Source organism: Hypanus sabinus, chromosome 3 (genome assembly GCF_030144855.1).
Source record: "Hypanus sabinus isolate sHypSab1 chromosome 3, sHypSab1.hap1, whole genome shotgun sequence".
NCBI classification, from domain to species: domain Eukaryota; kingdom Metazoa; phylum Chordata; class Chondrichthyes; order Myliobatiformes; family Dasyatidae; genus Hypanus; species Hypanus sabinus.
Window position 1 is genome coordinate 129,811,613 of NC_082708.1, and position 14,743 is coordinate 129,826,355.

Below are 14,743 nucleotides of genomic sequence, written 5' to 3' on the forward strand. Positions count from 1 at the left end.
TCAGAGTCGACCACAGTGCCATTGATCTGGCTGCTGCTGCAGTGCCCTGGTAGGTTATCTCCCCAGCAGAATTCAAAAAAGGGATACTCATTGCCGAGAAGAATGGCCACAGAGGAACCCTGCACCGTGGGTGTGATCACATCATTAAAAGTTTCATCTGAGGTTTCCAGCCTCACAGATTGTCCTGAGTACATTCAGCTCCATCTCCAATTCCTTGACCTTACAACTCAGGAGCTGAAGTTTGGTGTACATCCTGCAGATGTAGACGTTTGGGAATCTGTCAGGTACCCTGAAATCCCATACCTCACAGGAGGAGCATCCCACCACCTCAACCATCCTACCTACACTGAACTAGGGACTAAAGATTTACAGACAATAAAAAACAGCTTAACTGCTCTTATCTGTATCTCTCTCTGAAACCTTGAGTTTTGTACTCACAAGGGTCACTTACTCAGATTCTACTCACTGAGTTTGTTATACCTTTGGCTCCAACTTTAAGCCCAAATTCCACAATCAAAACAAATAATAACAAACGACTTGGCACCCTTAGCCTCCGTCTGTTCTCATTAAAGCTTGTTGAGCCAAAGCCTGACCACTCTTAACACTGGCCCACTTAAACAATGGCTATTTCCGCAATCAGATGGGGCTTAAAGTCGCTTCTGAAGTTTTGAATTTGCAGGCAGCAGACTTAGTATCATCACACTAGTATATAATTCAACTTGGGATATTAATGCAGAGTTTCTTATGCCATCTATAGTTGACCGTATTGAGTACTGTTTCAAAATAATAAGGCCTGTTTAGAACACTATTTGGTGAAAATAGTAGAAGATTAATTTCACAGTTGATTATCCAACAGCACAAATTTCTTTAAATTACACATGTAACACAGATAATAACATAGATCTTCTGTCCATCAGGTGATGCTCTGATTGCTGTGAATGATGTGGAAGTAACCACTGAGAACATAGAACGTGTCTTATCATGTATTCCAGGTCCAACCCAGGTATTTTTAATGAAAAACATAAGATTAACATGCTGATTTTTTTTGTTGTTGTTGTGGAACCCTTTTATACATTATTCCCAGATGTTAACAATAAAGTGGACTGAATATTTGGTTGCATGTGATTATCAGTAATTTGAGGTTGATTGTTCATCAATAGTTTATAAGATCTTGTCCAGATTTCATTTCATTGAAATCATTGAAGTAAAAATCATGAGGACAGTTCATTCAATTGAATTCTAGCCCATGTAGTCAAGATAGAAATTCACTCCAGTGAATTTTTAGTTTTGTGATAATACAACTTGAATATTATTTTATTGAATTGTCTTTATGTTCATACGGTACTGGAGTGTGTAATTTCACAATCTAGTTGTTTATCTGTTGAATTTATTGATATTGCTGGACACTCACTGAGACGTGTCTGTTTATTGGGAAACATGCTCGTATCCCAATAGTCATTTAATAGAGTTGGTGTGCATGAAAAATTAGTCAGCCCTCCCTGAACACATTTCAAAGTAAATTATACAATACCAGCTTTTACATGTTTAAGATTTAGACTGTTCTCTAGCAATTGCTGAAAATTTGAGTTGATATAGTGAAGGAAGCTGAACACTTGGGGCCTAACAGATCAGGATAATCAACTGCATATTGCTTTAATTAAATTGAGAAATAAGCAGAAGATTGAGAGGCAAATAAATACTAGTTAGAATGGATGAATTAAGTTTCTAATTGAGTACAGGAAACAATATACATAGGAGTAGAAATGTTGACTTAAGAGAGAAAATTGAAAGGATAAGTAAATTAAAACCTGACCTTTTAATATAAAACAGAAAATGTAGGGAATACTCAGATGTGATCAGGGATCAAAACATTGCTCGGGTAGGTCCAATTTCTTTTTACCCAATTCCATTGTTATGGCGTATTTTCACCCTCCATCACTTCATGCTAAATCTGGAAGAATTTTTAAGGGTGCTGAACTAAAATTATTCTATAATATCTGCATTACTGAAAGTTAACATTGAGCTATCCAATTGAACTATCACCCACCTGTCTTCAAGGTGTGAGAAGAAATTTGAGAGTTATAGCAGCTCTGACCTGAGCTGCTATAACTCTGAGTACCAGATTTCTATAGATAATTTGGTCTGTTTTTTAATTCTGGCATGTTCATGCCGGCAGGAAGAAGGCTACCTAGGGGGCATGAACATCCAACTCACTGACCTCCGTTGATACCCCTCCCCTACCCTTACCCCCATCCCTATCTATTATTTTAGTCTGGTTCTCTTTCTCTCTTTTCCCCCCTCACTATAATCTCCCCCCAGCCCTACCTTTCTTTCTCTTTTATTTCCCATAATTCTCCACCTTCCCCCTAGCCCATTTCCCTCCAGCCTATCACTTCCCAGCTCTCTACTTTGTCCCTCCTCCCACTTCTTATCCCCCCTCGACCATCCCGTGTTACCTCACTCCTGATGAAGGGTTTCGACCCGAAACGTCGTTATAACCTCCTTCCATAGATGCTGTCTGGCCTGCTGAGTTCTGCCAGCATTTTGTGTTTTTAATGCATGACTAAATTTGCTTTTCGCTTTCCAAAATACAAATTGATGTGGCTATACTCTTTCAATTAATGTGTTATTTTACCTTTGTTTTCTGTACATCAATCTAAAAATACATTTATTTCATGGTCCTTGCACACAATTGTACCCTTTGTAAATTTTGTGTTCCTAGCAATACCTTCAGGATTTGAGATTTTGAAAATCTTGAACAATTTGTTAGCTTGCTGTTTGACAACCTTTTATTGTTGAACGTGTTTCAAGCCTTCACTTTCCATTCATGTGCATGTGACAAATGACATCTTAAATGGATTGATTCTGCACACGATCTATTGTTTGCCCTTCATTTTTGGAGTCATTTTCCATAAAGTGTGAAGAAAATAAACAGGTGTATACCATCTGGCCCATCAAGTCTACTCTATGTTCATCAAGATCACTGCTGAAGTAAAAGATCAAAAATATTTTCCAGTACTATCTTTTGCATCTGTTAATGTACAGAAATCTCTCTGGCTCTGATTTGGATGGATTAAATAACATCCTCCTTTAAACCTATAGGGTAGAGAAGTCCAAAGTTTCACCACCCTCTGAAGAAGTTTACCTTCACCACGTCTTATTCTGAGACTAGTTCTTGATTCTCGGACAGGTGAAATATGCTCCTTGCAGCTAGGCTGTAGAGCCCTGTAAGAATTTTTTAAACTCTGGAAAATAAGGATGTGGACTACTATCTCCTCTTATGTCAAACCCAGCATTCCTGAAACCAGACTCGTGAAGCTTCACTGTATTCATCCTGTGGCAATTATGTCCTTGGGTAATTGGAATAAAGTTGCATATAATTACCGTAAATTCCGGACTATAAGCCGCTACTTTTTTCCCACGCTTTGAACACTGCAGCAACACTGCGCCCTATACTACGGTGCGGCTAATGCATGTTTTTTTTCATGCCGCCAAAAACATTTTGCCTCATAACAGTAGACTGTTAAGAATCCCGTAACTGGAGAACTTACCAGCAAAGATAGAGAGGTCCGTTGAAGTCTGATGTCACTATTTTCAAACGTTTTATTTATAAAGGGACACAAAAGTAGGGTTAATACATACATTCAGATAGTGCACATCGTCAACACTCAATCTAAAGCGCGGGTATAGTAATACTCATCATTAAGTGAGCTCTGCTGTTGTCTAGGGGTTAATAGATTGTCCGTTGGAAATATAAAAGTCACTCAGAAGGTCTGCCGGCCTCAGCCCGTTGGAAATCGCTGGGTTTCACGTGGGGCGACCGAGAGAGAGAGATTGGGGGGAGAAGAGAAAAAAAACTTGCCGAGTCTCGATGAATCTTCCGTGAAATCGGGGGAGCGTTGGTTTCCTCTCCCCGATGTTAGTTAAAGCAGTTTCCTGTGATTCCAGCCACAGATTCCAATCCCAGAATCTAACGCACGTGGCTTCCTTCGGAATGGCTTCCCACTGCTGCGGGTACACTCGTGTCTTCTTGGTGCGTCTGAGGGCTGTCCCCCCTGAGACTCTCCTTTATACTTCCTCACGGGGTCGCAGGTATCAATCAGGTTGGGATGATGCAATCTCTCTCTCAACCAGCCCACCTTGCCCGAGGGCTTTTCACGTGGTCTCCATGAGACAATAGTCGCTGTCGCCTTATTCTGTATCCCGGGTGGAACGTGCAATTTGTATTGTTATGATCCCAGCCCCCTCCTTTGTGAGAATCGCAAGAGCACCCGTCGAAAGGTGGGGGGGGGGTCAATAGACCCAGTCGGGGGGGGGGGGGGAGAGAGAGAGAGAGAGAAACGTGTCAAATTGCAGGTCTCACCAGGGATACAGAATAACAACAGCAACTATTGTCTCTGAATGTTTGTATTAACCCTACTTTTGTGTCCCTTTATCAATAAAAACGTTTGGAAATAGTGACATCAGACTTCAACAGACCTCTCTATCTTTGCTGGTAAGTTCTCCAGTTACGGGATTCGTAACAGCACGTTTCTCTCTCTCTCTCTCTCTCTCTCTCCGACTGGGTCTACTGACCCCCCCCCCCCCCCCCCCCCGACGGGTGCTCTTGCGATTCTCACAAAGGAGGGGGCTGGGATCATAGCAAGACCAATAAGATTGATGAGGAGTTCACAGAGGTCCAATGAAATTGTACGATAAATCAAGCACACTTTCACAATTAAATTATTGTAAATCAGTCATTTGTACTCACCCTCATCAACATGGAAAACACTCGAAGAAAAGCATATGATGCAGCTTTTAAGTTAAAGGCGATCAATAACTTTTCCTGGTAGGCTGCAGTATATATATTTTTTTTACCAGTCGTTAGGAGATATTGGAATGTTGTTCGTGCACTGTTCAGTAAAAAAGTATACGCAACGTAATTTGTGTGTTACCGATACGTAGGTATATTTAAAAGTAGCTGTGTTACAGGCACTGTTCGAAAAAAAGCATTTGCAATATGTATTTGTTTATGTTACCATACGGATTTAATTAAAAGTTAAAAAATCCTCACATGTAATATCTTTCTGTGTAAATATCTCGTATTACAACGTGGGACACCTGCGGCTTAAAATCCGGTGCGGCTTGTACAAAATTGATTTTCTTTCTAAAATTAGAGCGTGCGGCTTTTAATCAGGTGCACTCTGTAGTCCGGAATCTATGGTAGTCAATCACATCAGTTCATGCTGACTCTGCTCAATTCTATTCTTTTTAAGATATTCTGTCATTGTCTTTCATTTTCCCCACCATTGAAAATAGACTAACAGATTCCCTTTCCTTTTCTTAAATAGTTCTGTTTTTTATATACCGGTTTATCACATCTGAGATTGGCTTCATATATCATTTTTAAGGTCTTAAAAGTCGTTAAACTGGATTGAAATTTACATGCAGAAGATAAGTACTTAGTCAAGTTACTACCAGTAAATTTAATGGAAGTTTAACCCAACTGAAAATTGCAGTATTTCACTTGCAACATATTCAATTCTCCTGAATTTTCTTATATAGCACCTAATTAATAGTTAATAATTTTGAAAATGAAACAAGCAACCTTATGAGCTGTATTTAACTTCATAAACATTAATAGGTCTTCCTTAGAGCACATTTTAAGTGCTAACAAGCAAAATAATTAAATGTAATTGTGATGGCATTTCTTCAACAATTATGGTAGCTCTTCACCAATGTCAAAGAGTAGCATTTTTTTTAAAAACCTCGGCAGTGTCCCCAAATCTGCTATCATTCATTTCCCTTCAACATTCAGGAAAAGATTTGATTCACTTTATAACTGTCATATTGTTGCAATGGCCCATACTAAACTGGCTACAAAATTCTATGGGAAAATAGATAAGATAGTTGTAGAGAAGGCTGTAAATTCGGGAAAAATGGAAACAATAGGAAATGTACAAAAGAAAGGAGAGTTTTAGAGATTTAAATGAAAATGATGCAAAAATAAAATCTGTTGACATTGTTAGCATTAAGCAAAGACAAAAAGAATGAGGATAATAGAGTAGAAAAAAGACAAAAGAAAATAAAAGACAAATGTAGATCAACTACTCAGTCTATAGCTGAAGCTACAGGAATTCCACTTGCTGAATTTTAATTTTCCTTTTGAAAGTTTAACCTGCTTCAGCAATTAAAGCTACTCTTCGATGAAACGAGAATGGAAAATCAATTCATTAATGATATAAGATCACATTGGTTGTGAGTTAAGTTTTACAAAACATTTGTTGTTTTAATCCTTAATGATTTAGTGAGATTTAAAATTCAACCTCTTTTCTGGATAAATTGGTTGTTATATTTAAGTTAGTATTTCTCAGTAATAGTGTCATAGAAATAGTGAGATCTAATAATGAGAGAGCTGGACTCATTTTAGAGTCCAAGAGTCATACAAAATTACAACACAGAAGCAGACCCTTCGGCTGATCTTGTCCCTGCCAGACCATTTAAAACAGCCTACTTCCATTGACCTGCACCAGTACCATAGCCCTCCATATGCCTACCATCCGTGTACCTATCCAAGCTTCTCCTAAGCATTGAACTCAATCTTGCATGTACCATCTGTGCTATACCAGCTGATGAGAAAGGCTTTGGGTGTAAAGCCTGAGGAAAGATCCGGAGTCGGAGTCCTGAAGGCAGCTGACTGCTGTACCCAGCACCGGCACGGCAACTCCTGCAATGCTGCTGCCACCAAACTGTATCGACGTTCGTCGTTCCTTTGGACCTGTCATCAGCTTGGGGTGGAGGGGTGGTCACACTGCATGGGCAACAGATGGATCGCCATATCAACTCTGTCCTGGCTTGCGCCCTGGAGAGGCCAGCCTCAATAGCCACAGTCGATGCTGCTCGACAAACCAGTGACTACCAGGGGCGCAGTACCCATGGTCAACCATGACAGACGGAGGCCACACATACCTCTCCTAATTTAGGAGATGCATATTTTATATATCTCCTTTAGATATCATCTTCATGTTACAAATTCTGGTTTACTTGTGAAAGCATGCAGGACTCCAAGCTATGATTAGATCTGGTAAAGTAATATTATTCATAGGTTAACATTAGAGTCATACTCAGCACAGAGGTAGGCCCTTTTGCCCATCCTTGTCAACTACTAAGGATCTATGTATCCTGTCCACATTCCAATCATCTCCCCAAAGAGTTACCACTCAGCTATTCATTAGGGGCAATTGACAGTGACCAATTAGCCTTGCAGCCTGCATGTCCAAGATGTAAAAGAAAGCCATTGCCACCTTCCCTTTACTTCCAGCATACCAAGAAATTAAAATGCCACTGTTATCTTTTAATTAAATCCATTCACTTTTCTGCCTTCTCCTGGTCTCAGGCCAACAGGTTAGTTACCTTCCCCCTGTTGTCTGATTCTGACTCTGGGGGCTGACTGAGTAGATTTTGCACGTTCCACCTCTTGGTGCACAGATGCCTCCCAGTACTCCAGTTCTTCCCGCATTCCAAGGATGTTGTGGGAAGACCAGGAACATATTGGCCAGAGATCTCTGCCTTAGCTGGTCTTTTACATTTCTAAATTGGATGAAAAGTCAAGAACAGTATATTTCATAATTTACAATGTCCGGTTCTAATAAGTGAAGTGCATCTTCATACAGCATTAAGAACTTACACAAGCAGCCCTGATGAAAGGTCATTGATCAAAAATATTAACTTTTTTTTCTCTCTCTACAAAACCCATAATATTTCTAGTATTTTGTTTTTATTTTAAAAATCTTTCAAAAGAGAATAAACTGTACACTACAAAGAAGGTATTTTCAAAACCATGGGTACAGAGTTAGCCTATTTTCTGTGATATATCTAATTATTTCACTTCCAATGTTCTTTCCCATAAGCAATTTTAATATTTTTTTTAATATGGCTCTTAACAGGTGAAACTCACATTTGAAACCTTAAGCCGTGATGAAGTACAAGCTGACCTTGCTTTTGAACACATTGCTAAACCAGTTCCCACTGATGCCAATTTAGTGAAACTTGTATGGGGTCAAGACACTGTAGATCTCCAAATGGATACTGGAAATGTTTCTCATATTGCAATGTATTTAACTTTAAAGGTGGAATCTGAAAACTCCAAGGAAGAGGTAATGTCAATAATCCTTTCAAAAATGTATATGAACGATATTATTGCCATGAACAATGGCTTTTATTTTGATAAAATTGGAATTATCTTCTACCAATAGGCTGCAACTAAATGCAATATCTCAGCAGCTGTTAGCCACAAAATCATGAACAACTTAGCAATATTCCAAAGAACATACCTATTACACAGAGTAGAGTGAAAGTAGCAGAGTAAAATAAATTAATTGTTCAAATAAATATATTGATAAAATTTTATTAGCATTTTGTTTTTAGAGTCATTGAATTGTTCAGCATGGAAACGTGCTATTTGATCCAACCCATTAGTACTGACCAGTGGGCACCCTTCTGTATTAATCCCACCATCCAGCACTTGGTCTCTAGCCTTCTGTGTCTAGGAAATGCAAGTGTTCATCTAGACACTTCTTAAATGCACAGTTACAACCAATCTGTCATGCTCTGCACTCTAGGTAGAAAAGCATATGGTTTGTTTAGTTGTTGTAACTGCTTCATCCAAACTAGCCAAAATGAGCTTTGCTGAGATCATGAATATAATGCAGGAACATTTATAAATGAAACTACTGTTGATTGTAGAATGCTTTAATAAACATACTTAAGTGTTTCTTAAGTGGAATCAAAAAAAGGAGTCTATTTCAGCATACGTGCTGAATTAGAGATAGAGTGTTGTCAGTTCAGTGACAGGCTTAATGGTGCACTGAGAAATTATTTAGTTTGTGGAATTTTAGATAAAAGCACAACTTGCATTTAAAAGAGCAGTTGAAATCACTGTATCAGTGGAAACAGCAGACAGAGTCTTCACCTTTACCTGAACAGCACCCCCTGAATTTCAGTCAAGAATGCAAGTGAGTGTGAACAAAATTGCAACATCTAAACAGACTACACAGGGAAGAAAAAAAGTTGCAGTTTCAAAACAACCACTGATCTGCATGCAGTGAATGAAACATCTGATAATGTTGAAAGCAAAACAGGATTGGGTAGCCTTAAGTCTTGAAATGTAAAGACTAACTGGAGACGAGCAATATGGCTTACACCAGAAGTGAACAGCAAATTAATTAAAATGGAATTGGACACTGGCTTGACTGGTTTTAGTCATTCTACAAAGTGAGTTTGAACAGCACTTCAAAGGTACTGAACTGAAGCTTGCAAGTATTTGACTAAGAATTTATACCAGAGAAATGATTACTTCTTTGGGAAGGACATTTCTAACAGTGAAATACAGCAACCAAATAGCCACATTGGACTTGCATTTGGTGAAAATAGGAGGGCCAGCTTTGTTGAGCCACAATTGACTGAACCAACTACAACTTGATTGGAGCTCCATCCAGCATCTGCATGGGACATTCACTGCAGTGGAGTCAACTGATAGCAAATTAAGTAAGGAACTGGATGATGCCACAGCTGTGTTCAAGGATGGCATTGGAAAACTCAAACATATCAAGTAGTGTTAAATGAAAATGCCACACCCAAGTTTTACAAAGCCCGTCTGGTTCCATCCATGATAAAGTAGCCAGTGAGCCAGATCACGTGGAAGCTGAAGGAAGTATTTCCAAGGTTGAGAGGAGCCCATGGACAATATCAGTGCTCTCAGTTGCCAAAAAAGATGGGTCTATCAGGATCTGTGGTGATTTTATGGTCACTATCAACCCAGTATTGAAAGCACATCAATGCCCTCTGCCCAGAATAGAAGATATCTTTGCAAACCTTTCTGGAAGAAAACAATTCAGCAAAGTGGACTTAACTCAGGCCTACCTACAGATGGAAATGGAAGAAGAGTCCAAAATGTTTCTCACCATAAACACTCACAAAGGGCTTTATTGTTATAATAGGCTTATTTTTGGAGTAGCATCTGCACCTATACTCTGGCAGAAAGCTATGGACCAGGAAATGCAAGTTTATCTAGGCACTTTGTGTTACCTGGACGATATCTGGAGAGGATGACAAGGAACATCTCCAAAATCTCAAGGCAGTGTTAAAAAGATTAGAATATTATGGGCTCAGAGCACAATATAATAAGCGTGAATCCTTTAAAACAAGCATCACTTACTGTGGTCACACCATTGACACACAAACATTACATGAGCTGAGAAAATTAAAGTTACGAGCCATTTTTAAATGCTTTCTTCTAAGATTCCACAAACTAAGTGATCTCTCAGTGGATCATTAAACCCATCACTGAACTGACAATGTTCAGACAATCTCTTCAATTCAGCCTCATATGCTGAAGCATGCTCCTTCCTTTTGATTCTGCTTATGAGTACGAGAATCTCAGAATAAAAAGCGCCGCGGCAGACTCAGATCGTAACAGCGACTATATGTTGGTCTTCCCTTTCACTGTGAAATGGATGACATCTCTCTATCCCTTGTTAGGGAGAGAGAGAGAGAGAGCCTGTGGCATGTCATACTGTCAGGTAAACAATAGTTTTTGTTGACTGCTGATCATGATTTCTTTTTAGGTGCTTTGCTATTGTTTATAGGTAGTGGGCGCTGACACTTTGGACTGAAATGGGGGGGGGAGATTGATGCTTTGTTGCTGCTTGTGTGGGGAAGCGGTAGAGCAGGCTTTGGGGTTCTAACGTTTTTCAATCATTCATTCTTTTGTATTCCGTGGATGTCTGCAAAAAGTAAGAATCTTAAGTTGCACACTGTATACATTCTCTGGTAATAAGTAGAACTATTTGAACAATTAAAGTGTTCTACAATCAGCAATGGTTTTGGTTCTAAATGTTCCTGCTTTACTTTCATGATATCAGCAAAGCTAATTTCAGCTGGATTAGTTGGATCATTTAAACTTCTGAGCAAACTGTATGTTTTCTCATCTATTACACTCAGCAAAACTTTTTGTGTATTCTATGTAAATAGGAACAATAATGTGTATAGAAAGCTGAAACCCATCTTTCTTTCAACCACTGCTGTGGTTAAAGAAAGTGGTTCAGTGACTTAATTCATTGGTTATTCCGTTTGCTTCAAAATACTGCTCAATTTGCTCAGTATACATCAGTCAATTATATTTTGCACATTCGAACATATCAATCTTTCTGATGTGTTCATCGTCAGCCATTTTTGTTTTTTTTTTCAAATTTTTGATTATTATCACCCAATACTCACTGTTTCTGGACCTATGCATTCATTTGTTTTCTACTTTTTTTTAAAAAACTCGTCTTTCTCTTCGTCTTGCAAAGAAACATGTTGCACTTTCTTAACTCGAACTCCCGCTGCACTTTTTTAAAAAAAATTCAAACATGTCACTGCACTTTTTTTAAACTTGAACATGTCGCTGCACTTCAATGTGTAGGTAGACGTTTCATATTCATTTAGAACTTCCTCGTCACCAATGTTATGTTTTGTAACTTCAGAAATTAATGAAAGGAGAACTCAGGGAGCCCAGACATAAAGTGTTTAGTTTTGCCTTTACTACAAATGACGTAGTGGCGTAATGTCATATGCCATACATGAATGTTTGCATATGACTTGCATGTTATTACACAACTAAAGAATGCTTAGTTAAACAGTATATTTACAATATTACTGAAATATTAAATACACAACAACTTACATATTAAAAGTTATTTTCAGTGGCCAGTTAATCCACTCACCTTTCATCTTGGGATATGGGAGGAAAATGAGGAAAATCCTTAAAGTCACAAGGCAAAAAAATGCGAACACCACACAGACAGCACCTGTGGTCAGGAGTGAACTAGAGACCAATAGCATCTCTGTGCCGCTAGCCCAAGAGCATTATATTGGATCAGCAATGTACAGGATACCAATACCAAGCTGCTAACAGGTGAAAGGAGGTGAAGGAGAAATACTTTTACATATTACATTTCACAATTTTCTTTCAGAAGGCACCGTGCATCTGAAACTTTCAAAAAGTGGTCCCTGTTATAATGTAGGAAAACTGCTCACAAAGATCTTTATGGGCTAGATGTTTAACATGCTTTACAACTGTTGGTATAAGGACAAATATAGGCCAGTAACTGTTTTTTTCCCCATACTTGCGCATAACCAAACCTAGCCCATCGAGGCTGCAATGAAATTAGCCTTGTGGGAGAATAATAGTTTCAAAACCTTTAATTAACATCATGAATTTTTCATCTCACATTATTAACTTTTTGTATATTTTATGTAATTAGGAACAATAAAGTGTAAAGAAAGCTAAAGCTCATCTTTCTTTCAATTACTGCTGTTGATTAAAGAAAGTAGTTCAGTGACTTAAATCAATTTGTACTAAAGTGGAAAGCTGTACATACTTAAAGGTGACTCAAAATTCTCCTTTCGCTACAAAGTTTTCAGTTGAGATTCTTCAGAAAAGAGTAGATGTATTCTTTCTGTTTGCATTCAGCACCTCATGGGCTTTTTGTTTATTTATGGAAAAATTACAAGTGCAAACTAAGGCTAAATAAATGTTGTCATCCTGCCGCTGCATGTTGAAAAGAACTAGAAAGAATGACTGACCTTTGACACTTTTTGTCCCCAGTTCCTCTGGGAAAATCCCATGCTTTCAAATACTATCCCTGCAGCAACAGATTAAAAGCTATTTTTCCTATGATTAAGACATTTTTTAAAATATTAAGTACAAATGGGAAGATGGAAATTTGGTTCAGTGAGTTCTATCAGTGAAACCACACATACCCGTTCAAATCCTCAAATATTCTAATTTATTTTGTTGAAAACTACTTGCTTTTCTTAGACTTTCATTTTCCCTCACTGGGATCCAGAAAGCTACTGTATTTTCTCACTTCAAACCTCAGATAGGGAATTGGTGAGAGAGATTAATGGTTAAACAGAAAGCATTCGAAAATGGTTATTTTTAAGTTCTCTCAGTAGAGTATGTTCTGAAGATCAAGAGAAGTATGAGTTGCATCAAGGATTGTATTGGATCTTTCTTTATTGATCTATTACAAAATAATGTAAAAGTAATAAATAAAGGATTATATGGCAGGAATATTAACAGATTGTGTTGCTGGCAAAAGAGTTTCAGCACAGGCAAATCCGTTATGAACCTAAAGTAAATATAACAAATTACTGTACTTCCTATATGGTGAAAAGCTAGAAGCAGTGGAGGCCCTGTGAGATAAAGTGCATTAACAATTAATACATCACAGTTAGGTATAGAAAGTAATGAAAATCAAAGATAAATGAAATAATTTTCTTTACCTTGGGGTAGAGGTTATGCCATAGCTGTAAAAATCTGGTGATTGTTTTGAGGATGTTCCCAATCCCATTTAATGGTAACAACATCAAGTTTTTCCTATTTTATCATAGCAAGAAATCCTTTACCATTATCCAATGTCTGAAGCATCTCAAAAGTTGAAAAATATTCGAGGAATATTTATAACCCTCTGTGATATGCTGGAAAATGTAACTGGGGGACATATTATCAGGTGACCAAACATTTTACTTCATTTATGCAATGTGAGAACTATAATGTTACTGAACTACTTTTGATCAAAAATAACAATAATCTTGTTTGATATGTAATAAACAATATCCTTATACAAGTGGTCTTCCAGTTAATCACTTTTGAATTCAAAGTGCAAATGTGCTGCACACTACAATGTTTTCTAATTTGCATGAGTCTTTAAATTTTCAACTTAATATTGTTTTACATTTGTAGTTATTTCAACTGTTTATATTTTAATATCCATAACACTTGACAAGTGCTCATTTTATATGGTTCATAGTGTTGTCTTGCTAATTTTACCTGGTCCATCAGAAAGGTTGAAATAGGCTGATTTCAATTTGTGCATTTTATATTTCTGTTAAAGAGTTCATCTTACTGAGCAGAGTTTTTCAACTATATATGTATGTAAAAGATTAGTTGTAGACCAGTTCAGTGTCCTTAACAGGAAAAAGCAAGTATGTGGATCTCAAAACCAGCCTGTAAGTCCAGTAAGATAGTAATAGCAAAAAAAAGATGACAAGAAATATCAATCAATCTTGTATTATAGTAAGTCAAAAATCTTAATGTTATGTATTGTCACCAAAGGCATATAGAATGAATTAGATGGACCAGTGGCTCATTTTGGTATCTTTAAGTTTTTCATGTCTATTACTGAAGAAAGTTGGGGTATAGAAAACCATAGTAAACGAGATGTTTGCTTAACTTTTATTTCTGTTTAGTCTTTGCTTACTAGTTTATTTTGTTCTACTTCTCTTGGTTAGTACTTCATTGTTGCTGAATGGAAAACTTATTAATATAGGATATTGGAAAGAAGGTAGTAACCTGCTACTCCTTGGACTACCTGCTGAAAGGTAAACAAAAACATTGTTATTAATATGGTATAAAAATTCTTTGAATGGAAGTTACTAGGAAACATGCAATATTAACAACCCATTCTCTTTTTTGAAGGGTTCCTCTTCCACAACTAAGAAGCATGATCAAGACTCTTGTAAGAACCTTACAGTACATGTACAGCTCATTAGATAGGCAAGTACTGAAAAAGTAGTCTTTTACAAACAATAGATGGACAGCAAATTCCAAATACAAGTTTGAATTTTAATTCAGTAAGTGAGGATAGCTTAAGTAGTCTTGATACAAATGCTGTTTCCTTTTCCGTGTGTAAAAGACCTTCAACTGTTTCAGTCAGCT

At 37.6% G+C, this 14,743-nt stretch overlaps 1 protein-coding gene across 2 annotated transcripts in view; it reads left to right on the forward strand.

Annotated features, from left to right (window-relative positions):
• The window catches only part of intu (inturned planar cell polarity protein), an 83,833-nt gene that overhangs the window by 32,183 nt on the left and 36,907 nt on the right, over positions 1-14,743 (forward strand). For both annotated transcript variants that reach the window (XM_059965104.1, XM_059965103.1), the window contains exons 3-7: positions 918-1,003; positions 7,926-8,135; positions 13,417-13,535; positions 14,317-14,406; positions 14,504-14,581. In XM_059965104.1, the coding sequence (XP_059821087.1) occupies positions 918-1,003; positions 7,926-8,135; positions 13,417-13,535; positions 14,317-14,406; positions 14,504-14,581 (583 nt within the window). The remainder of the gene's footprint in view (positions 1-917; positions 1,004-7,925; positions 8,136-13,416; positions 13,536-14,316; positions 14,407-14,503; positions 14,582-14,743) is intronic.